The 25,544-nt window shown below is 38.8% G+C and overlaps 1 protein-coding gene across 4 annotated transcripts in view; it reads right to left on the reverse strand.

The window, feature by feature from the left end:
* Window positions 1–1,523: 1,523 nt before the first annotated feature.
* nlgn2a (neuroligin 2a) overlaps window positions 1,524–25,544 on the reverse strand; it is a 245,369-nt gene continuing 221,348 nt past the window's right edge. For all 4 annotated transcript variants that reach the window (XM_028038897.1, XM_028038898.1, XM_028038895.1 and 1 more), the window contains 5 exons: window positions 13,622–13,807; window positions 8,717–8,982; window positions 7,008–7,161; window positions 5,766–6,132; window positions 1,524–5,606 (listed from right to left, as the gene is read on the reverse strand). In XM_028038897.1, coding sequence (XP_027894698.1) covers window positions 4,769–5,606; window positions 5,766–6,132; window positions 7,008–7,161; window positions 8,717–8,982; window positions 13,622–13,807 — 1,811 coding nt within the window. In that variant the 3' untranslated portion in view covers window positions 1,524–4,768. The remainder of the gene's footprint in view (window positions 5,607–5,765; window positions 6,133–7,007; window positions 7,162–8,716; window positions 8,983–13,621; window positions 13,808–25,544) is intronic.

Genomic DNA, 25,544 nt, shown 5'->3' on the forward strand with positions numbered 1-25,544 from the left:
CCCCACATTTCTTTGACAATAAAACTTTTTTATTATCAAAGAGTTTGACAATCAAAGCAAACATGAAAATAAGCAATTTGCTTATTTGACAAGATGGTGCTGCAGAACAGATGTACCAGAAATAACTTCGTTCCTGTTCTATATTAGGGAGTCCGACCTTTGTGTGCGATTTAAAAAAAAATTTTTTTAATTCCACACATCAAAAGAACCCTTTTTTAGTCATTTAACAGGTTTTCATCTGGTTAAAAAAGATGGATCTTGGCCAAACAAACAAGGTGTCATATTTATTTTTCTGCAAAAAAGTTCTTCAAAGAACAATAAGATTTATTGAAAAGAACAATGAAAATAATGGGATGGTCTGAAGCAGTGGTTCCCAAAGATTTTCTGGGCCCCCCTATGGATTACAATAAAATCCCCCACAAAAAAGAAAAAAAAAAATCAACTGGGCACACACATCGTTCCAGACATAAACCTATACACATATTTTGTTTCACTGAAGTTTATTTCACACTTCAGGTTGCAACAAAACACATTACAAACCATCTTTACAGTAAAACACATTTGTGTAACTGTTTTTCTTTTTCCATTCATCCATACTGCTTCCCCCACACTTTGGGAACCACTGGTCTGGAAAAGTCCTGTAGATCAGGACTGTTGCTTCGCTGCATAAAGATATGAGCGGTGTGGAGATCCACCTTTCAGGTACTTCTGTTATGACGCCCTCTGGTGGAAATCTGGAAGAAAGCATTACCACCCAGAGGACAACCAGGTTTTAACTGCCAGAATCCATTAAATGACAAATAATATATGAATAATGCATGCTACAGTCTGACTATACATCTTTCTAACCTAAATCTGATAAAGTGAAGGTGCTAGATTTATGTCACATATTGCAGAAATGTTTACATTTTTGTAATCATATAGTTGAAAATATGAGTAACAACTACTGTATTTGTTTCAAGTTAGTCAGTCAGTGTTATTCTGCTATGTAGAGGTCAAGGCCATCACCATAATTATTTACTACATTAACAACATATGTTGATAAAATCGTGTACAATAGAATACATACATGCCTAATCTGATGCTAATATATATATATATAAATAAATGACTTAAAATGCGAACCCACCCACAGGCAGAACTTGGCACCTTAACACACCTGATCTTCACTTATATAATGAGGCAGAAATAAATAAAGGAAAAACAGAAGGCACAAAAATATCAAAAGAACACATGGAAGTAAAGAGGCTTATGGGAAAAACAATCTAGAAAAGATAAAAACTTAAAGCTAAATAAATGCATCTATGAACAAAACAAAAAGTGTAGAAAAGTCCATAGTTATTAATTACAAAAGGGCTTAGAACTGAGCTGAAAAAATATGGATGTCAAATTATAAAAAAATATAAAGCTGTTCTTAAATTAACTGATACTTTTAATGTACTTTATTATTTTATGAAATATCCAGACAGCTTTCAAATTTGTTCCAGTTTTGCATTATGTTAAAAAAAGGAGACAGACTGCAGTCTGGCTATGAATGTCTTTAATGTTCCCAGATCAGAATCACAGCATACAGTGTATAATAACTTCTAAAGTAACAGAAATATCATCACCTCATTTATTTATATGATTTCACTTTCCTTTTTTAATCTTTTTTTATTTTCCATTATTTAACAGATTTGTTCATCTCAAGTCTTGGGTTTCTGAATTCAACATAGAATATAAAATGCAAGACAACAGGTGCAGATTATTTATGGAGACCCAGGTTGCATCACTTGAATATTTGTTGAATGATTTGATTTGATGCCCATCTGAACTGATATAAGGTCCAATCTGACACAATGTCCATTTTCTCATCAGCGTTTCTGCTTCATCACTTCACTGCAGGAGGAACTTTAACTAGAACAAACCAACACAAATCAAAAAGTTGGACCACCTCTGTGATCTCATGAGGCATCAGATGGTGTTAAAGCCCTAACATGTTTCCCACACATAAATAAGCAGCTACATGAAACACAGCTACATGACAATATTATATTTCATAAAGTGAATTTGTTGCTATAGGACTGTTTGAAATTGGATCAAATTTGTGAAAAAAGATCAAATTTATAGGCGCTGTTTGACTTTAAAGTTGTAGTAATTCAGTAGTTAAAATGGTTAAGTGGTTATGAAAAGAATATTTAACAATGAAAAGTTTCATAAATAAAAAAAATCCCATGCAGATAATTCAGACTTGGACTATTTTGTCATGTTTTCAGGATTTTTGGGTTTTTGTTGTGTGAGGCTTTTAGTAAAATTCTGCTACAGAAACTTTCCTGATTCAGGTTGAATCATGATGCTACAGCATATCTACATGACGATGGTCTGTCAAAAGTTTAAAAACTAAACCTTTTCCTGTTGATTATGAGTGAATACACATTTCCTTGCTTTGATTTGTTTTCATTGCAAACTGCACCTGTTGTCTTTTGTTGTCACCAAATAAGCATATCATCCATCTCCCCCCCAAAAAACCAAAACAAAACAAAACAAGAAACTTAATATTTACAAATATTTCATCTGTTTGATTCTTACACTTAAAAATGTACAGTTTTGATCCTGATCCAGATGTTGTGTATCTCCATCGATCCTCCCACCAGGACTGTTTGTCTTCAGTTCCTCTGGACTGAATGAAATCTGCCACAATGGCGCCCTCTAGTGCTAACATATGAAACAACCCACCACATCCAGGTCTAATGTTTTCTTCCCAGCTGCTGTGTTCAGATCGTCTTCTCAACCTGTTACCGCCTCCTTTGTCCACAGGAGCGAGTACAAAAGAATTCATATTTTGACAGATTAGCAGGTCGTCCCCCTGGCTAATAATTCAGACAGAAAGAGTCTTTGAATGTTTTTAATCTTCTTTTGATCAGCTTGTTTTCTCTTCTGGTTCAAATTTCAACATTTAAGGCTGTGCGAGTTTTTCTTCATCCTCCTCTTGGCCACAGCATGTCCGTTTATCCTGTTGGGTCCTGATCTGCAGACTTTGTCCACTCATGTGATTTGCATTGTGCACATTTCCCGTTCAGTAGTTTATAAAATCTCAGCCTGGAGCAGCTGCTTGGCCTATTAACCCGTTTCCAGCCCTCCCCAACCACCAGGCGGTAAGAAAATAAAAAATAAAAACAAGCTAAAGATAGCGCATGTTCAAAGACAGCAACTGTGACTCCTGTCAGCCATGTTAGCTACCACGTGTTCCTGCTCTGCTAACGGACCCATAATGCATGTTTGACATCTTCATCTTGAAAAGCAGAGCTGTAAAATGATATATTCCTAAACTAACAGAAGGAGAACAATTAGAAACAACAGACATCTACTGTGTTACCTTTACCCTGTTGAGAAACTCCTTCATTATCTGCAGCTCTGCACTGCAGGCTGTTAAAACCCGCCAGGTACCCTCAGTGTGCTTGAAGCTACACCGGATAATCAGTGGAGATTACTGAATTTATACTGATAGGAAAATATGGTTGTCAAAAATATTTAGAAAATGGGTGGAGATATGGAAGATAACCAGGTGAGATGAGTTAGCTTGCCTATCTGTCTCCTATAGTTGGCTGAAAAGTGGTTCTGATATCATCTGTGTACTTTAATACGTCCACTTCATAGGCACAGATCAACTGAATGTATAATCAATGACAAAACATCTCTTTCTGTTAAAAATAAAATACATTTGGGAACCCAAAGAACTGACAGAAAGCAGGTAATGTTGGAATGCATCTTCTCAGGTTGAACTAATGTCTAATTTATTTAATAAAAAGGTGTGATGAGCTTTGTTGCTTTAACTGGCGGATTATCTGTGATTTGTGGCAATTTCCTATTTTAATGAATTTGTGGGAGAATTATATGAGCTGAGAAATATTTAATTTGGGCTCAGAATTGGGAAAACGTGCGGTGACAGATTCTTCATCCTTTTTCCATGTTGCCTTTCTTGAAAAATAATTCATGCATAGATCCCCATTGAGAAAACCCCCTTTATATTCTTTCTCCTTTGTACACATTTATATAGAACTATATATAATATCATTTCTCTATAACTATATTGTCAGCAAAAATCTTTCCACATTAAAACACTTGAACAACAACAAAAATAAACAAGATGAATGAAAGAAAACCACAATCAAAGGCCAGTTTGGCACTTGGTCATGAGAACATACAGCCCATGTTATCAGCCAGGGATTAAAATTCATTTCAACCTTGATCAGAAAGCAAAAACACATTTGGCACGAACCGTAATCGTAGACTGAAACAATGTTACTTCTGACGTCTCAGTACGTTGTTGCTCCTTAAAGCAAAGAAGCACCCTAAGGAGGGGAGAAGTCAAATGAGCCGTAAGTAAGACACAGATGTAGAAAAGAAACAAATAAGAAACTTCACACAACACTCTAGAAGACAGTAAAAGCTGACACCAAAGTAAAAAAGAGAGAACATCAAAGGTCCAAAAGCGTTTGTCCCTTTGAAAATTTCTTTACACTGGAAACTGTGCACCCTCCTGGGAAAAGGTATGTCTGAAAGATCGACGTCACCTCCGAGCTGATCATCTGCTCCAACGCAGTTCATTTTAGTTCATTATGTCTCCTGCTAAGCTGTACAGCACATGATGGAGGAGGTGGAGTTCCTTTTTGAGAAACAAGAGAATGTAAGAACAGAATGAAGGCCCTCAACCACAGGCCTCCCTTCTAGATCAGTAGGAGATCCAGTACTCCCTGTCTTTAGGTGGTGCTGGGTGGGCCAGTCCCTACTATACCCTTGTGGTGGAGTGGGGGTGTGGCAGGGTGTTGTTGTGGCCGGTGGAGGGGAAGGTGTTGAAGGCATGAAGAGGCTGCATGCTGGTGATGGTGCTTGGGATCATAGTGATGGTGTTGGGCGTCATCAACGGCACATCGTCCGGAGCCCGGCGCAGCGCCAGCGTGTAGTCGGGCGGGCAGGCGGGTCGCAGGATGTCATGTGGTCGAAGGGGCTCCAGGTCGTGGTGAGCGTCGTGCTCCGAGTGCTTCATCTGCAGGGACATGATTTCCTCCTCCTGGCTGTGAGCAAGGTCATTGGCGGGTACGCCGCGCTGAGGAGACAGTCGGTGCCGTCGCATCTCGTGCCGCTTGTCGCGTTTGTAGTAAAGGGCTGCGAATGCCAGGATGTTGAGGAACAGAAGAGAGGCTCCCACAGCAACCGTGACACTCAGCTCAGTGGAGTAGTCACGGGTGTCTCCAGGAAAGAGGTCCTGGATTGGACGGTCCGAGCCCTCGGTTTCAGGATCAGAGGTGAAGGTTGAGTAAGGGTGGGGAGTGGTTCGAGGACCTGGAGTCCTTGGCCTGGGTCTATAGGTGTCTGGGCCTGGACCAGGGCCAGATGGTGATCGGGTTGTAGTTGGGAAGATCTCATGTAGGCTATGAAGATGGGGGACAAGTTCTAGCCAGAAAGCCACCTTGTTCGCCCTGTAGTTGTCCCTAACTCGAGGTTTTAAGCCGATATGGAGATACTGCTTGTCCTTTGGGTTGAACTTTGTCCAGATGACCTCTTCAAAGCGATTGGGTTTGGTGTGAATGAACTTAGTGTCCTGAGGCACGGGGAGGTTGGGGTCGCTGATGGAAAACAAAAAGAGAATCATTGATTAATGTGAAAAGGCATTGAGAATGTTTTGGAAACACACCATGGATGCCTCAATAAAGGTCCAGTTCCAATGTATCAATAACTACTGACTAAGACAGAGCTGAAATATGTCAGGTTAAAATTCAACCTACCCAGTTTTGGCAAAATTAGTCCAGTAAGTCATGACCACAGCACTCAGCATCACGTCATTCTTCGAGAAGTTGCACGGGAACAGGTCTGTGGCTCCGATCATCGGCACACCAAACACGTACGGGATCTCATCTCCGTGTGCGGCATCAGCCCATTCGGGTCGCGTCTCTGTCTGGCAGTGGTGGTAAAATGTGTAGAAATAAACAGGCGACTGGAACTCGGCGTGAAGTTTGGCAGTGGCCACAGCTGGCGCCACCCACTGGTGGTCTGTGAACAAAGCTAGGAGAGTCTTTCTTCTCATGTCACCATTGTCCCTGTCTGCCCAGTCTGTGTACATGAACTTTATGGTTTCTCTCAGGATGTCTTTGCCTGCAAGAAAACAGGAGATAAGGGAATTAAGAAATGTGATCAAGAAAGCTGAGGTAGACAGGAACCATGTGGATTTTAACTAGGCACATTCCTAACAAGCTAAGATGTAGTGCTTTGTAAAAGTATATATTGAATATTTTCACATTTTGTCTTGTTGATAGCAGCAGACAGAAATATGCATACCAGATTATTATGATTTCTGGTTGTAAAAAATGTGACAACCAAGAGGGACTTTGCCTCCATTTCACAATCATAAACCACTTTGTGCTGGTCTACCACATGAAATTTCTCTAAAATGCATTGAAGTTTGTGGATGTAATGTGGCAAAATTAGAAAAACCTCAGGGATTGTGAGTAAGTTTTCAAGGCGGCGTATGTTAAAAGGCGAGACAAAGTGAACAGAATTTGCCTTTCAGATACCACAATGACGAGAATTTGAGAAGGAGCTGCATTATTCAAAACGTGTGTATTTGGACTGCGGCTTGCTGCGAGGGGTTTGCAGGCTGAGCTGTTGGGAACAACAGCACTGTGATTGGGAGGCGGCGGCTGCCTGGGGGCTGATGAGCGACAGCATTAGTGCCCACAGAGCCCCAAAGGCCAAAGCACAGACCCACCGCGGCGAAAGATAATCTCCATGATAGGCGATCTCATTAGTATGCTTGTCTTGGCTGGTACACTCCACCAAACTCGCTTTTTGTTTCTTCTCATTTTCTTGCTCACACATTGTTTTAAAGATGCACACTTCAATGGGGAGCTGTGATTCTGAGGTGTTTTCTTTATGTTCAAGAATAGCTCCCTGAAACAGTTCATATAAAACAGGATCATGTGGAGAGAGATTTCAAAGACTGACGGATGTTCGGGGTCGAGGTTCTTCACCTTCAGGATATCCGTAGAGGTTGTCCACAAAGTTGGAGATTGTGTAGTCGAACGCTGCAGCAGAGATGCCATCGTTGTCCTCGCTGTCGTCCACAAATTTCAGTCCTTCTCCCTGATTCACACCTATGAGGATGTCATAGTTGAGGAACTCCCCCTGGTGGCACAAAAACAGAATTACACGACTTGTAAACAAATTTAGACGAGACCTGAACCTCTAGTTATTACTAAAGGTGCTGTGATGCTTTTTTCCCCCACAAATTTCTTCTTCAGTGCAGATTAATTCCACATTTTAATTATTGTCAAACTGCTGTTTATAAATGTAAAAAAGTTAAGCAAAATGAAACACCTTTCAGATGTCAATAACAAAATCAGCAGGTGAGAGAAGATTAAATTAGTTTTCCTGCGTTTACATAAGAAGGCTGACATGACAAGTACTGTTTTATGTTTTAAGTACCTTATTCTTTACTATTCTATATTAATAGGCTTTGGATAATCACTTTACCTTCCTCCTTGAACAACTTACATCTATCTTCACTGAATCGTCACTAATCTAATCTTCTGGATTGTATTTCTTAATTTTATTAACTTTTAATTCCTTATTGTTTTATTACCAATAATTAATTATTTAATTAGATGATTTTGATCATTTCATTGTGTTTTTCTTGTGATTTTTCAGTTTTTTTAACCTCTGTAAAGCACTTTGTATTACAAATGGCTGCAAAGAAAGTGCTGTTTAGAAAAAGTTTGAATAATTAAAAAAAAACTTCTACTAAATGTTGACAATATTATCTGCTTTCATAAATATTAAAAACAAACGAATAGATGGATGAACGGCTGGAAGACAAAATCTACCTTGTGGTATAAATAAAGTTGATTGATTGATTGACAGAAATTGATTAGCATATTTGGAATTTCAGAGAAACCCAAACATTGACGTCTGAGAGAAAACTCAATTTAAAAGGATGGTAAATAAACACATAGATTGAAGCTGTAAATATTTTTTCATATTTCAATTTTGGTTGTTCATCTCAAACATACAAATGATCAATTAAATAATAATAAAACTGAAGGATAAAAGGTTATTTGCTTAATAAAACTTAATCTATTTAACTGTGAAACACGAGCCAACGCTCATAATAATACACAATAATACATTTTCTTGGTTGATAAATTGTCCCAGAAATTATTTCAATAAACGTTAATATTGTTGATTTTCATTTAATTTTCAAGCAACATGTTGATTTTGACTAAATATTTCAATTTTGGCGTCTCAAAGAACAACAAACTTTAATTTTGTGAAGAAAACTCCATACTGGAACCGGAAGACATTTGAATATCCAAAATAAAACTCAACAATCAAAAACAATAAATTAACAGAAATAAAACACACACACACCAGAAGCCATAAATAAAAATAATTATAAAGTCTTTGGAAACAAAATTGCCCTTCCAAAAATAGTAATCATCAGATTGGAAATCATCAAGCTCGTTTTATTTTATGCTTATGGCTACAGGCTGACCAGCAGCACACTGTCCACCTGTACAAGCCGAGTTATTTTTCTTTGAGTAACATGTTGTTTCACACCAGCTGCTAAGTGTCACAGCCTGACCTGTAACTGTGTGGAAAGGTCACATCCACACCTCACTGCGACTTCTCAACTTCCTCCAGAGCTACTCAGACAACGATGAGGTCATCATCTGACCCTCACCTGCTGCATGAGGATCTCCGGATCGTCCGGCACCACGTCTCCGTCCACCACGGGGCCAAAGGCGATGTGGTAGCGGGCAGGCTGGATGTCCTGGTCCACCAGCTCCCTGAAGGTCTTCCTCCTCAGGCAGTCCACCAGGTCAGCGGTCTCTGAGTAGGTGCAGCCCACCTTCCTGGCCAGGTTCTTGGTGTATTTCAGGGGCTGGTAGTTGACGGACCAGCTGGAGATGGCCGTGCCGCTCTGAGCAATGGCCCTATGGAACAGACCTAAATGGACGAGATTGAAAAGGGACATTTATATTCTGCCTTACTGAAGGTTTTGGACTGTATTCTTTGGTGGTGATGCAAACAAAATATATATTTTTTTCAATATTCTCTGAAGAAATAACATAAAACCTGACAGTTTTTCATTTTAACTGCAGCTAAGGACACAAACTCTTCCGATAAGTCAAAAGATCCATTTTAACTTTCTTTTCTCTCCTTGCCTTAATTCTACACCTCCCTGCTTCAGTCTCTCCCTCCGTCTCCTTAGTTCTGCCCATCCTGAGCTGCTGAAGCCAGTCGAGTGGCTCGTTAAGGGGCCGCCTGCCTCTCTCGTTTCCTCTCGGGCTCGTTCCTTTTTTCTTTCCCTCTCCTCTCCAGGGCTGAAGATTGGTCAGTTAATTATTAAGCAGAGCTGCAGAGTCTCCTTTCCCTCAGAGATCAATTATAGTAAGAAGTAGCTGGGAAACAGCTACACCTACATGCATATCTGCTCCAGGAGTGGCAGAGGGAAAGAGCAGGGAGACGGCTGTATTTTATTAGTCCTTAAGATTGGCCTCCGTTATGCTACTTTATTTAGCGTCTTGTCTTTTCTTATTTTTCACATCAAAAAATCCCTCCCCCTGTTCTTTGTCACCTGGGTACTAATTGGCAGATTGTTTCATAACAAATAAGGAGCCATCAAAATCTGATCTTCCAGTCAAGGAGAGAAAGAAATCAACAACGAAGCATCCTGGACAGGTCACCAGTTCATCGCAGGGCAACACAAACACAAGAGACATACAACCATGAACACACACACCTAAGGATAATTAGGAGTAATCAACTGACCTAACAGTGATGTTTGTGAACTGTGGGAGAAAACTGGAGTACCTGGAGAGAACCCACGCATGGAGAAATAAACTCAACGCAGAAAAGCCTCAGGCTGGGATTTTAAACCCATGACTTTCTTGCATCTACTGTATTATTTTTGCACTCAAGTCTCAGGCAAATAAACAACCAGAGCTACAAATTTTTCACAATCAATATGGCAGCAATGATGAACCCTGTTAGTTACTAATCAATAATTGTGACACAGATAATAATAGTTTTTGTGTATTTGAGCTATAAGTTGTTAGAAGAGGTGATAACATTACCAAAAAGCAATATATTTGCCGATAATTATCTTTGCATTATTGTTCTCTTATTTAATAGACAAAGTAGAAAACGATGGTTTTCCTTGATGGCAGGAACAAGGCAGCTGATCAGGGTTGTTGTGAAGACGGCATAGCATGTTAATTTGTTTGAACGGCCTAGTTAAATCCAATTGAGTCTATGGCAAACACAGATGTTGGTTTCTAGATCTGCAAACCTACATTAAAAGACTTTCATTTGTAATTCTACAAAGTATTCATCTAAAGAGGCTTCATACAAACACTCACTCCAAAACCACATATAATTTCCCTTCCACCTCACAATTTTATGCTACTTTGTGTTGGTTTGCCACCGAATGTCCCAATAAAATGCATGAAAGTTTTGTGACAAAATATGTAAACATACAAATACTTCTGCAAGGCACTGATGCTCATTTTCTCCATCTTCTATCTCTGTCCCTCATCATATAATCGACATTACGAAGCGTTGCCTTCATCACCGCCCTGCTGTCAGGTTTGATCTGTGAAAACCTGTTGCTGACATGATCGGTGTCCTTTAATGACAGAATGACGGACTCCTTACCTTGGATCCATGACGGAGGGGGAAAAAGGGAGGAAGGATGACAGACAGACGGCTTCTAGTGAGTTGATGTTACACCGACAGATGCTGATGAAGAGGAAGGTGATGATGATGAGGTGATGCCAAAGCAGAGGGATGAAGACAGACAGTGACAGCGGGTTGGTTGTCAGCAACAGAAGAAACAAGGTTAATGTTGGTTCTGTTGGTGGTTAAAGGGTTAATTCAATATAAAATCTCTAAAAGGCAAAATGCAGAGTGAACAGTTCAGGTCTCAATCTAAAAATAAAGATATAAGGAGCAAAGAAGAATTTAGAAATGTATAACTTTCCTTATTGTAAGTTACATGAGAAGCTCAGAAAGTCATAAAATATACTTAACACCTCTAAGAACTAACTAATTAACACACAACTTGTGAAAATATGTATAAAACCAAGTTTTAATGAAGCACATTCAGATATTTAAAGTGAATTTTTAAGCTTCCAAGACAAGCTGCTAACATCCCTACTGAGTGTGCAATCAACGCAAAGTTCAAACTGTACAAACTTTATTTCTTCTACCAGTGATTCTTTGTTATTGTTTTATGCAGCAAAGGTGGTAATGAGCCAATTAGGACTGCTTCATAAATGCTAAGCAGATTACAGTTAATTACAGTTTATGATTTAACTTCAGGCATGAAATTATGTTTTCAATCATTTTGGAACATTGTGAGAAAAAAAAACCTCTATGTTGTGGTATCTAATATTAGGAAAACTAATAATTTGGGAGTCGTAACTGGGACTAACTGGGAGTCGTTTTGCAGCAGCAAATAAAAACATTTAAGTAAATTTACTGTGGATTTTCACTCATCTGTGCTTGGTCAAAATTACACATCGAAGCTTAAATATACATGTAAACCCCAGTTAAATTCAAACATGTTTCTCCAGAAGGTTTTTAATTCGTCGATGTGGCTGGTTGCAGATTTCATTTGAGGCCTTTTTCTGTGCTGACCTCAGGTCAAGTCGATATTAAAACCTCTTGTGAATCAGTTGGAACCTCCTGACCGATTTCCTTTCATCTAAACGCAACAATTTGGATGTTCGGGCAGGACAAGCATCAAAACTGATGAAGCCGCCTGACGAGAGACTGGAAAGTTATTAGATAACAATTTGGTTCATGACTGGAAATCAAGAAGAGCAGTTAAACATTCAGCAAGAATGAGGCTTTGCATGGCTGCAGTCAAACTACAAAGTGCTGAGGAACAATGAGGAAGGCATTAATGGTGGCGTATGAATATATTTGAGCCTTTGGATATGAATCATACCAGTTGGAAATGCCAGCTAACATCTTGTTAACCATTTCACCTACGTATTTCAGCTTCAGATTTTTCCTCAGCGCTGCAGCATGTTAGCAACAAGGTGCTGCATTTATTGTTTTAGTTAAAAGTTTATAGAAGCAGAGAGAAGTTTACAAGTTCCTGGGTTAATTGGGTGGGTTAACAGACATCAGTGGCAGGCAGAGGCTCAGTCAAGCTTTCACAGCACATTTGTTTTCAGAGCACATCTACAGAGAATGAATTAGTCAAAAACTAAAGGACTGCTTAGTGCTTGGGGTCCAGAGACACACAGAGAATCAGAACAGATGTGAAACGGCTTTTTCAGATCTCTTCCTTTTCACCCACATTTCTGCCCTTTCCAGTTTGTGTGCGAGTCGGGAAAGCGGGGCGAGAAGACAGAGACATTCAGGGCGAGACCTCGAGCGACGCAGAGAACAGAGAAGCAACGATCTGAGGAGGACAGCTTCAAGAACGCCGTGATCAAAGGCGGCGAGCGCGTGGCCGTTTGGCCGCGGATCGTCAGCCACGCTGATCTCAGCTCAGATCAAAGCGGCCTGGTTCGCAGTTCTCTGTCCTCTGGTGGGGCCGCGTTAGCGCTTAGCCTCTGGGGTGTTTTGTGCTGGTAATGGGGAGCAGGAGGTCGAATACATGTAGGGTTTTGATGAAGGAAGGGCCTTCCTGCTGCACAACAGAAGCGTCGGCGAGGCAGGTAATGTGGGGTAATGCCGGCGCTCCCGACTCATTTATCTTCTGAGGATGTGAGCGACGCAGAGGATCAAACCTGCACGCGCTCATTAGGCACTCGGGTACTCAAATCCTTAAGCTCAAAGGACAAGCCGTGTGTTTTCTTTCAGGAAGTCAAGTGAGCCTCACAGGTTTTAACAGGTGACAGACTGAAGCTGCCATTCTGCATAATTAAGAAACGTCTGTCTGTCTGTCAGTCCTGTTGAAATGATCCGACAGTCTGAGAGCTCAAATAAACCAAAAACATTTTATGTTATCCTAATCTGTCATGCTTCTCTGTTTGGTTAAAGCAGCAGTATGTAACGTTTATTAAAGGAAATATTTTATTATTTCTTAAGACTCTCATTATGCACCAACAGTAAAATATAAGAGACAATCTGTAAAAAACAATTTATCTCCTCTGTCTTCTCCCTGAGTTCAAATTACCATCTGAAGGAATGTGCTAAAACAACCAATCAGAGCCAGGAGGAGGGTCTTAGTGCTGTCAATCATCCTGATGTATGCGCTAATTGCAGCCTCCCTTTGCTCACTGCTGGGCTACAGCTTCTCAGAGGTTGCCACAAATGCTAACGCTAGTTAGCATAACCACCAATGATGGCGGATAATCAGTTTTCTTGTCCCTCCATCATTAGCATATTGAGCAAAGTGTACACAAGTGTGATTGACAGCGCTAAGACCCTCCTCCTGTTTTTGATTGGTTGATTTTGGTGCATTTTTTTAGATGGTAACAGTAACTCAGGGAGGAGGAGGATGAGATTGACCTTTTTATAGATTATCTGTCTCATACTGTCACAACATGGTGACAGTTTTAACAATATGTAAAATACATATTTTCACAAAACTCAATCAGTGCGACACAGTAAAGCATCAACTTACCCTCAGAGTGGTGAGACAGGATGAGCAGGTTAACGCAGGAGGCCCCTGCTCCAGATCCAAAGATGGTGATCCTCTCGGGGTCGCCGCCAAAATGGGCGATGTTTTCGTTGAGCCAGCGCAGAGCCTGAATCTGGTCCAGCAGGCCGTAGTTCCCCTTAGCGGACTGATCGCCGGTGCTGAGGAAACCTGTTGGTTGAGAAAATGAAAAGTGGAAAAAGAAAGAGAAACGGAGAATTAACGATGCTGCTAACCTTCATAATGTTTCCTTCATGTAAACTTTTGCTTCTTTGAATGGTAAATCAGATTGTAGGTAAAACTGCAGAACACAAGGAAAGTGTTTATAACATAAACAGCTGAGTTATTATAACCAGAATTTGATCCTTCTAAACTCGTTAAAAAAACAAAAAACTTTTACTTGTCATTTCACAATTTTTCCACATTGGTCAGTTTTAATCCTGAGGTTTTTTTGTCTGATCTGAAAAAAATAAATAAATAAAATAAACATCTAGAGCTGAATCAGTAAACTATACAGTCATATTTAAGAAATTTGAATATTCTGATTCCTTTTGAAAATAACATCCTTTTCATTAACATTTCTGTATTAAAATGTCATATTTGGATTAGTTGTAAATGTAAATGATCATTATTAACAAATAAATCCTTTTAAACATCCATCTGTATGTAATTAATCTATTTAATATGTTTCACTTGGTGATAAAGTTCCTGAAATATATGAACTTTTTAATAAGATTCTAATTCATTGAATAGGTACGGATGTAAAAAGAATCAATAGATACTCATGAAACATTTGAGCTTTTTATTGCACAATTAAAAAGTAATAAAAAAGAAGGAGCAGTAGAAACATTAATACGCTGAATATTTACTAAATGTTCTTAACCTTCGTCATGGTGGAAGGTTTTAATAAAACTCTAAATCCACCTTCAGCTGTAAACAGCCTCCAGTGATGTTTGGCCTGTTTAAACATATATTCATTTCTCCACATGGAACCACTGATTTTAAATTAAAAATGAAATTATTCTCCCTCTCTTTTGCATTAACACATTTTAGGAGATATCAAACAATCCAAGAAGCTGAAGGTAAATTATTGGAAACGCTGATGACATCATCTCTATTTTCAGAAATATTTAATGATTTTCTGACGATGTTCATGTCCAGAAAATCAGACGCATCATCCTGACTCTACATGAATCAATGCACGTCTAATTCCAGCAGGCTGACTCTGAACATGACAGCTTTCCATACCACACTGACGCTGTTCACCTAATTAAACCCAGTAGTCTGCTTGTTCTGCACCTCAGATCTCCATGACACGCCGTTCCCTCTGCTAGCTGATATTTGCCTCTGATGAACGCTATTAAGTATCTTTAATTGTTCAAGCAAAGACATAACTCGTTTCCACTTAGGTGGCAATTAACCGTCAGTCTCTGAATGGGACCTCTAATTAGAGCCTATTAAAGACAAGCGTACTGGATAAGTTGTTCATTAAGCCTAAACAATGGATGTTAAAACACTTATAAACAGATAGCTAGGTTAGGATTTAAAACAAACAGAGCACATAAAGAGGGATACTAATTAGAGATAAGACCTTAAAAGGCATCGACATCTATAAAATTATTCAATTATACAGTAAAACCGGTTTAGACAATCAGCAAATGTGACTTTTTGTCACTTTAATGTGAATTTATGGGGTTAGGAAACTAAAAACTGGTCATGAGCAAAACATGATACAATCTGTTTATTTTTTCAGGTTTCTGTTTATCAAAGTAATTAAGTTGAGACCCAAAAACAATTAACTAGTCAGAATATAAATAGATTAATTATCTTTAAGGCAGAACTCAAATAGCATTTCACTGCATCGTAAATCTTGCATTAGGTCGAGTTTGAAAAGCTCTTTTTAATACTTTTTTAATAAATATGTGTAAATGATATCGTCTAAAGTAATATTATTACATTTAATTACTATATTCATGTTAGTGATTTAGTTAACTACTTGTAGGAACAGGAAAAAAAGAAAAATGTGCAGCAGATATTTATCAACTAGTACTTGTGTGAAAATGGCGCCACTGTGTGGCAAGACAAAGAATGACAACTGATTCAGAAACATGGCAGAAAATACTACTACTACTACTAATAAAAATCACATTAATATTAATACAGGCGAATAGTAGAGCAGTTATTAAACACAAAACATGAAATTAAGAAACATCTTATAAAATCTCTATTTTATTCATCATTTTATGAATTATATGCCCATAAAAGAGACATTTCGAAGAACAGTTTGATGTTTATGTTCTTAGAGCAGCTGCAGACTCAATATTCCTTACAGCCAACTAAAATTATCTCAGAAACAAATAATAGATGGGCTTCATCATCTGTTGTTTGAATGTTCATACTGCCTGTAACTGAATTTGACAATAAACAATAGTAGTTTGTCTAAGATTTATTCACTTTAAGAGGAAAACATAACCAAATGTTTTCCTCATCAGCTGAAGCCAAAATAACTGCAGTTTCTGCTTGTATTTATTGATCATTTCTGCATCACAGAAACAAAAGCCAACAAGGCGTTTATCAATTAGACGCTCGCTGGACCCTTTGGTGCTGCTCCTTAAATTCCAGAAACACATAAAAAATAAGCAGCACGTTTGGGTAAATTAATTAAAGGGAAGCGCAAACACGAGGCGAATAAGCCGCCTTAATGCCCGACTGTAAACACCACAATAAATTACACAACGGTTATGCTAAGTAGGTCATTAATTAGGGTAATTAATCTAAAGAACAGCAATACTTCAGTGTCAGCGCCGTGTTTTGAAGATAATGCAGCGTCGGTGCTACTGAAACGTCCAGGTATTAGAGGGTTGGAAATACATAAATCTGTTTCTTATTCTCTTTGTGCAGCTTAATGACGCATCAAATGTTTTGTTCTCTGGGTGTTAATAGTTTTACTCTAAAAAATTGGGCTTTATGCAGGTGGAGAAATATGAGACAAAACTAGCAGACAGAAAACGTGTTCATGTTGTTCCTCCTCCTCTCTCACGCTGCGTTCATCTGACAATAAGTCGGGGTGTGATGGCCTCCCCCTCAACGCCCCCATAATCTGACGAAGGGCTTGGAAAACGTGGAGGATGGGTTCAAGCACGGCGACGCGACACGGAAACTCTGTTCTGCTTGAATCGTATTTAAAACTGGTGAGGAATGACGGGTTAGATGGGCGAGGCAGAGGGAAAGATAAATAAAAGGAGCAGGCGCAGAGGACAGTGGGTGTTCTGTGACTCCCGGATAGAGGAGCAGTGTTTCATCTGCCTCCAAGACACCAGGGGTTGGCTCCAACACACACACACACACACACACACACACACACACATACACACGCACACACCCACACACCCCTGCACACGCAGGGATGCTGATCAAAGGCTGACACTACAGAAAAGACTGCAGCCTTTCCACTGCATCTCCTTTACTCTTTCCTTACCCTGATCAGACATGTGAACACACATCATGCTATAGACAGGCTTCTGAAAACATAAAACATTGGAAAATTATTTTTAACAAAGTGCATGTTTTGAATAGCATGTGCAAATAAAACCTGCAGTAATATTTTTACGCTCTTGCGTTTATGAACCTCCTTATTTTTCATTCAGATTAATTTGTTCACACATATGTAGACATGTGAGAATGACTTCAACGTCTGACTGAAGGACACACTCCTAACGCTGTATGATGGCTGGAGTGCCAGATGTCTCTAGGTGTGTGTATGTGTGTGTGTGTGTGTGTGTAGTAATTATTCTCTGTCGAAGGAGTCCAGAAAATCAAATATGTTCTCAGCTTCATTCTCACAGTTCAGAGGCTCATGTTAAATATTTTTTATTCCCAGAAGGGAACAACGTGAGAAAAGAGAAAAAGGATTTGGAAAAAAGGGGAAATAAATGACAATATTTCTGTTTTCTTCATCAGGCTTAAGAAGAGTCTCTTTTTCCTCACAAATAGCACTTTGGCTTAAATGCAGCAGCTGGCCTTGGGTGATTTGCTTCTCTGTTTGTTCTCCGTCTTATTGTGCACTTTTATCTCTGTAAAGTTGTTATTCCCATTGCCAGGCTGTGGCAACCAAATTATCTGTGGAATTATTCAAATTTTATGCCGTCATACTGGGAAGGACCCCTCTGAGTGTGTGTGTGTGTGTGTGTGTGTGTGTGTGTGTTTTGGGAAATGTTTGCTGGTTCTTTCCTGCTGGTTTGGTCTAGAACAGTTTTTTTTATCATCAATCTATGTCACGGCTCATGTAATAAAGCATTTCTGCATTTCTATTGTCGACAGTAACTCAGAACATGAACTCTATTGTTTCTAACCTGATCTGTGGCGTTGCTATGGAAACCAAAGGTTTGCAGATTCCCTGACCCAGAAGAAAATACACAAGAATAGCCCAACATGACCCGTTTCCCTCAGATCACAAACATTTGATGTAGTTACGTTCACTACTGCAACTCTAAAATCTTCAACCTTCAGCAGAAAAAGCCATCAGTGGTTTCAGGATGGGTGTTAAGATTCTACAATTAGGACAACAACTAATGATTCTAGTTTTAAATTACTCTGATGATTATTTTCTTTTACAGAAATACATATTTTATTGCATAAAATGCAGCAACATAGCATTTTTTCAGTGAATGTCTGATCATCTGTAGCAAAAGATTCATCTGAAGCTAAAAGATACTTTTAAAGTCAACATGTTAAAAGCTCAGATTTTTCTTCTTGACTTAGTATCAATACATTGTAGGGCTAATCTATTGATTATTTTTAGGAATAACTGATTAATAATATATTAGCAAAAGTTGCTTAACAGAAGTTTTTCTCCTTTTTTACTGAATTTGAACCAGGTGAAGCTAAAAGTGTCACTTGGGGAGTTTTGAGTAGAACAAACCAATAAAAACAGTTTTGTTTTTTTATTTTATTTTAAATGCATATGTTCTTAAATAAGTACAGTTTTGGTTTACTGACTTCTCTGACTGAATCGTTAACTATTTGATCCAGTTAACAATTAATCGATTACTAAATTAGTTCACTGAAAAGATTAATTATGATTAATCCGAGTAATAATTTCGACCCTGTTTACAATATTCTACTTTTATTTATGATACTGTAAGAACAGAAAGAAAGTAAAATTGTCTTAAATGCATTTATTTTTAAATAAATTTGTGTGGGGGGCAGTCGGTAGCTCTGCTGCAACAAGAATTGTTGCAGCAGATTTTCTTTTTTTGCAATTAAAATTACAGATTTGTGGAGCTAATTTAGAAATATTGGCAAAATAATTTGTAGTATTTGTGTAAATGTATGACGGTAAATGTGACTTTTTGTTCGATTGTAACTTGACATCAAGTAGAGAAAGCAATATAGTAGAAATAACATACACTGCCACCTGCAGGTGGGAGTTAGCATCACCATTTTGGTGGAAAATTTGCAGTAAACTCACAACTTAAGCATTATCTTAAAAAGGTGTGGATCTGTTGATGCTACATGATTCTGGAATCACACAACTGTTACGTTATGCTTTCCTCTGGAGTCCAAAGGGCCACGTAAATATCTACAGCGGGCCAGATTTGGCCCCCGGGCCTTGAGTTTGACACACGTGTTGTAGAGGAAGACCCAGCGACAGCGAACAAGAAAAATTAGATCAGAAGGAGACAAAAAGAGCCACAGAGGGACAAAAAAGAGAGAGGAGGTGAGATTATAGATGTATGTTTTTGTGTTTCCCCGGAGAACAAAAAGAAGGAGCTCCATCTGTTTCACTCGTCTTCTTTTAACCTGAGTCATTACAAAGTGGCAGTGAGTGTCTATCGATCAGCTCTGGTTGCCCTGTGAACACTTTCACAGCCCACAGGAGGAGCAGTTCACAGCCCTGATCACACACACTTGAATCATGAGCCGTTTCCATGTGGGCGTGTGTGTGTGTGTGTGTGCTCAGAATAGAAAACAAATCACTTTAAAGCCTTCCTGATTTGGAGTCCAACATTTCCTCCTCAGACAAAGTCTTTCCATCCTCTCTTGTTTGTCTGTCACTCGGCTCCCTGGGTGTTAGAGGCCCTGTGGGGCTCCAGGAGTCAGGAGGTAATGATGGGTGAAATAGGGGCGCCACGGGCCACGGCAGACATGATGTATGATCTAAAGTCTTGGCTCTTCTTATAGGTCTTGTACAAAGCCAAAAAAAATGGCTCCCATCATCACCAGAGATATTTTCATAGAGTCACAATCATCCTGTTATTATTTGCAGAATGTTTTTTTTTTTTATCCTACTTTTTGTTTTCCTTCAGTTTAATTATGTTTGCTAAATTTCTGTGTGGATTAAAAAGCAACTTATTAAGAATTCAGACTTTTTTTAATAACATTTCTAGTCAAAATTTGAAGCAAGAGGTTATGACCCCACCTTCACCGTGTGTCCATTTAAAATTTCATAGGTTGATTGGTTCTGCTGCCATATTTGATTCTGAGGTGAGAAATGTTGGACTTTCCCAGCTGGAACTTGAATTTCATCAAAGAGGTGAACTGATTGCAGTTTTTTGGCCGATCCATGATTACCGCTCTTTTTAAAATCCTGACCTTCCGATTCTGATTTTGGCTAATGTTGCTAAATGTAGCAAGGAAGTCGCTGTTGGCAACACTTTGGTTGATTTTTAGACCTTCACTGAGGTAGATGAGATCGGTGGATAAAATCGGCTTCATATGTACCCATCAGCCAATCACTGATGTCCCAGAATCAAGACAATCTGCGCCGATAAATCGTTGCACCTCTTCAGACGGTGTTAGAGTTCACTTTTCCAGCTTGTAACATGAAATTTCCAACCTTCAAGTAGAAATGAAGAGTTTCCTCTCACTGCTAATGAAATTGATCTTAGCCACGTAAAAACGTATCGGCTGTCAGAAGACATAGGGAAATAAATTTTGAATAACATGAACAAGACCCAACTTTTAATGTTTCACTTTCACCCTTTGGGAGAATGATTAAAACATGGTGGAAATCAAAGAGGATCAGATATGAATTTTGATCTATAAAATATGAGTCAAGCTTTTGAGTCACGCTTAACATAATTCAACTTAAGCACATTTTTGATCATCTGCTGATAAACATCCGTCGTATAGAGAAAGATTATCTCTGATGATTCAGACAAAAAAAGAAAAACAGAAGCTTTTAAAGAACCAGGAAATGTTCAGAGCATCAACTCGGCTCTTCTAGGAACACGTCATGTCTTTATATGCAGAGATGTACACAGTTCCAGATTATTAAATCTTGAACATATTTAATGCTCCAGAGCCAGGATGGAGGGAAGAAAGAAGAAGTGGATGAGAGAAAAACAGAAAGAAGGAAACAAGAACTAATGAATCCCCAAACTGCACCTTCTGCCAGCAGCAGCAACAGCTGTGCAGTTCCTCAGATTTAAAGAGCAAAACAAACAAGCAGCTAAAATAAATGAGTAAACACTCGTTGTGAGTCTGCTGGGGTTTGTAAATGTGTGTGTGTGCGCGCCTTCGTACGTCTTCAAGCGTCTCATTGTACTCGTGCGCATTCAAACCTTCCATCATCGTCTTGATGGAAACAAGACGTGTAAGATGTGTGACATCGCGTGTAAACATACCCAGGAATGGCCGACTTTTGCTTCAGGTTTCTGCCTTTTGCAGTTGCAACTTCAGCGAATGTTTGCGGGTCTCTGGAGCTAAAAGTAAGCAGAGTTTTTCCACTACGATCTGGCATCATTCTCACATCAAACAGAGCCCACGCTGGGATGGCCTAGATACTGCTGCTCCGTCAACATGCAGCCCCGCACTTTGCATGGTAATGTTTGCAGCCAGCCTGGCTCGCGTCGCTCGGCTTTGTTTTGTTTTTTGTTTTTTTTAATTCAGCTGGCACAGTTGGGGATTTTCTGGCATTACTTTTCTTGGACCGTTTGTTATTGTTCAGAGCATTTCCAAACTATTTTCTTACAAGTGCAGAAACAAAATAGTGATTAAGGAGTACAGCTTGGAGGTTTTTCTTTTGTCTCTGTGTATCGCAAAGCAAATCTGGCTGCACTTGTTCAGAAAAAGACCAAAAATGAAAAACCAAACAATAAAAATCTATGTTGCCTGATTTAAAAGCAGGGACATTTCAGATTGTCTTATGAGACAAAAGAAGAATGCAGAAACCGTTTTTTTGTAGCTAATATCTTCTTTATTTTAAGATGCTTTTATTTATCTGTGAAAATCTCGTTTTAAAGTTTCAGTGTGTAATGTTTATAAAATGTATTTTTTACATATTCAAACTGGTCATGAAGTCATGACTGTCAGAAAAATCTGTGGAAAAAAAAAATCAAGATCCTCCTCCTGATTATGCCTTAATGCCAGGAAGGATTTTTATAATGTTTTTTTTATTGTTTCAGATAATTTATTTTAAACACATAAATTATTTTTGTATTTTTTTATGTGAATTTTATTTTGTATGCCTTCTATTTTGAACATCATTTTAAAGATGCAACTCAAACAAAACGGTCTTCTTTAATCATGAAATACACCGCTCCCTGTCAGAAACAACCAATCAGAGCCTGGAGGAGGGTCTTCGTGCTGTCAATCAATGTGTACACACCCTTCCTGTGTTCAGCTCATGTCGTTATTCAATTTTAAGATTTTTGCAGCTGTGCTCATGGCAGAGATGCAGGCAAACTGCAGATTTCTTGATCCTGTGCAGGCTCTGCTATGTGGGAGGATCTGCAGCAGTGCAGCAGAGAGGAAGGGGGCGGGGCCTCTAAAACGTGCTTGTTCAGATTTTCAGGCTAAGCTAATGGTTTTCTCAGAACCCACTGCAGCTCTAAGAGGTACAAAAATGTTTGGAGGACATTCAGTCGGTCATTCAGAGGACTGAAAATGGCCCCTGGTCTGCACTTTGGACACTCCTCTCTTAGAAAGTTGATTGTTAATCAGACCAAGTCAACTACTAAAGCTCTATAAATAATAACTGATCAAAATACTCAACATCTTACCAAGTATTTTTGGTCTAGTTTCTATATATTAATATAATGCTTTGGTACTTGTTGGCATTTTACAATATTTTACCATAAATTTTACAGATTTGTTTTTACAGATGGTTTTTTACAGTGTTTTATGAATATCTTAGTACACTTTAAAACAGACAAAACTTACAATGAACTTTTCAGCAGTTATAGGAGTTTTTTAAAGTCAATAATTCCTTAATATTGATGAAAATGTTCTAGTTCTACTGGCAGCTTATTTCACTTATAATAAGACATTTTTCCATGTTATGAATGAAATAATCTGCCAGTGAACGTAGTCAATTTTTTAATCAATATTAAGAAATTAGTGACTTTAAACTGACTTTCTTGCTAAAATGTTACTTGTAAGTAAGATATTTAGTAGAAACTAGAGAAATAATCAGTTTTAGTGTTTTGTTTTTCTCCAATAACACCAGGAATAAATTTGCATAAATGCTCTAAACCTTTAAAGACACATCAGGTTCTGCATGTCTTCCAGCCTCCACCTGTTGCTAAACTTGCCTGATAGTTGAACAGAATGTCCTCAAGTCTCCCTTGCGTCTCCGTAAATGTTCGATCAAACAGACGCCTCCATATCTGCTCCTTTTCAAAGCAGGTTTTAAATCGTCACTCAGCTGCTAACCTTCATTTCAACTCTCCCAGCACAGCCTGTAAGCCTCCCGTCCCCCCCGCTGCTCGGCTGAAACCTCTCTGCCTCTCACACACAGGTGCGTTCACGCGACAGTCCCGTCAATCACGCGGGAAGCGACGGGCGAGGTGACTGATGTTTCCCTCCTCCGTGGAGTCATAATTGAAATATGCAAATGAGACGATAAAAGGCGTTTCAGTCAGATGTTGAACAGCTTCACTACTGGGGGGTTATTGTCAGATAAGGACGCTTCATATTTAGAGTTTGTCTGACATGAGACAAAGCGAAGGCGAGTAGAGAAACGGATCTGCCGTGTGGAAGAGAACAGCTTCTCAGATCAGTCTGAAATATAACCATTAATTATTCAGTCTGAAATATAACCATTAATTATTCTGACCTTCCTCTCTCTGTTCTTGAAAAATGGTAAACTGTTGTTTCTGTTTGTTTAGTTTTCAAATAAACTCAAAGACGAGAGCAGGAGCAATAAACAGACACACTAAAGATGGAGTTTTCATTTAACACTCTCTACTTTGTTTAAAAAATAACAATTTGAGCAATTAATAAAAAGAGCAAATCCAATGTGTATTTGGTTTCAGAGCCAATAAACTTTATTTTTAAGTCACCAAGCCCTTCAAGTCAGAATTTGAAGAATAAAAGAACTAACTATTCTGTAGAGTCATTCATAAATATTTAAGAACAGCATTTAATCTACAGAATAAGGCCATTACATCTTAAATATTTATTGCTATCCTAATTATGGGAGATGTATGGAGAAGGAGAAACATCCATTTGCTTTAGAAGGAGAAAATATTAAAACTTTAGACACATTCAGGCATTTGAACAAGATATAACATAAAAAAGTCCTTAAAAGTGATATGTGTGGGCTCTAGACGCCTAATGAAAACTTTCATAATTTAAAAAATAATTAGGCATTTGTTAAATAAAGACACATTCACATGTATTATCAGAGACTATATGGACATGTATTAGTACAGCAGCCATTTTTGAGAAGGGATTTCAATGCAACCTACTGAAAAACTCAACATTCACCATTCATGTCTGTTTTCTGCAAACAAAACAATTAATCAGTATAAAATGATCAGTTCCTTCACAGAAAGGTCTGCAGCTCCAGTAACTTTTAGATGCATTTCTGCTCCAACACACCTGAATCCAAAGGCTCAATCACCTCCCAGGCACCGGAGCAAGTTTTCCAAAGGAAATCCATCATATTTTCTGAAAATCCTCCATTACGTCCAGATAAACTTATTAACACAGTAACACAGTCATACCTCACTGGTTCCAGCATCAGGGCGCCCATCATGCTGACAGGCCCACCAAAAGCAAGAAGTCCAAAGCTGCGCAGCGTCTATTATTTCTGAATGTAATAAAAAGCAAACAAATAAATGTGCCGCAGGCTGTTGTCAGAGCTGCTGTTTTCTCCCGTCAGACAAATGGAAAAAAGCTGCTTCCATGTGCAAAGCCAGTGTGTGCCCTTCATAATGCACACTGATCCCAACATGCAGGTGAAGCTCTGAATGACGACGCTGTGAGGCAAGAAGAGGGAAAAACTGGTGCAAATCTGGTCCAGACCCCCAAAAACATGAAAACTGCATTCAGACTTTAAACGCAAACGAGTTCAAGGTGTCTGCAAACGTTGCCAGGTTCTGTAAGACCGGTCTATAAAATCCCCCCAAAAGAGCCATGCTGCTTCAGACCTTCGGGATACGAATAAATAAAATGAGTCCCGTCATTTAAAGCCAGCGGCATTATGAAAATGTATCTCAGGTATAATAAAGCATGTGGCAGCCGTTTAAATAACTGAGCTCTTGTCTTGCTGCCTAAAATTACATTGTCTAAAGCAAGGGTGCCCAAACTGTGGCCCGGGGGCCATTTGTGGCCTTTGGACTTATTTTGTGCGGCCCCCAAACTGCAATTAAAACATGTTACAAATTTGGCCTTTAGATGCAGATGGGACTTTTAATTTGTAATCAGGGTCAAAATTGTTACCAACATAATTTTCTTACACAAAGTATTCTTGTTTTTCTAACTTTAACAAAAGGTAAAACCAAGAGACTTTTACTGAAAGTCAACTTTGCTGCACCCAAATCAGCTTTTATTCTTTCTTACACTTGGCTAAATATAGCAAGCGTTATGAAAGAGAGAGACCCAAATCCTGTTCTTATTACTGATAATAAATTTATTCAATCGAGCCCAATTTTTGGCCCATGACTTCTTTGCAGTTGAC

Source organism: Xiphophorus couchianus, chromosome 14 (genome assembly GCF_001444195.1).
Source record: "Xiphophorus couchianus chromosome 14, X_couchianus-1.0, whole genome shotgun sequence".
Classification (NCBI taxonomy): domain Eukaryota; kingdom Metazoa; phylum Chordata; class Actinopteri; order Cyprinodontiformes; family Poeciliidae; genus Xiphophorus; species Xiphophorus couchianus.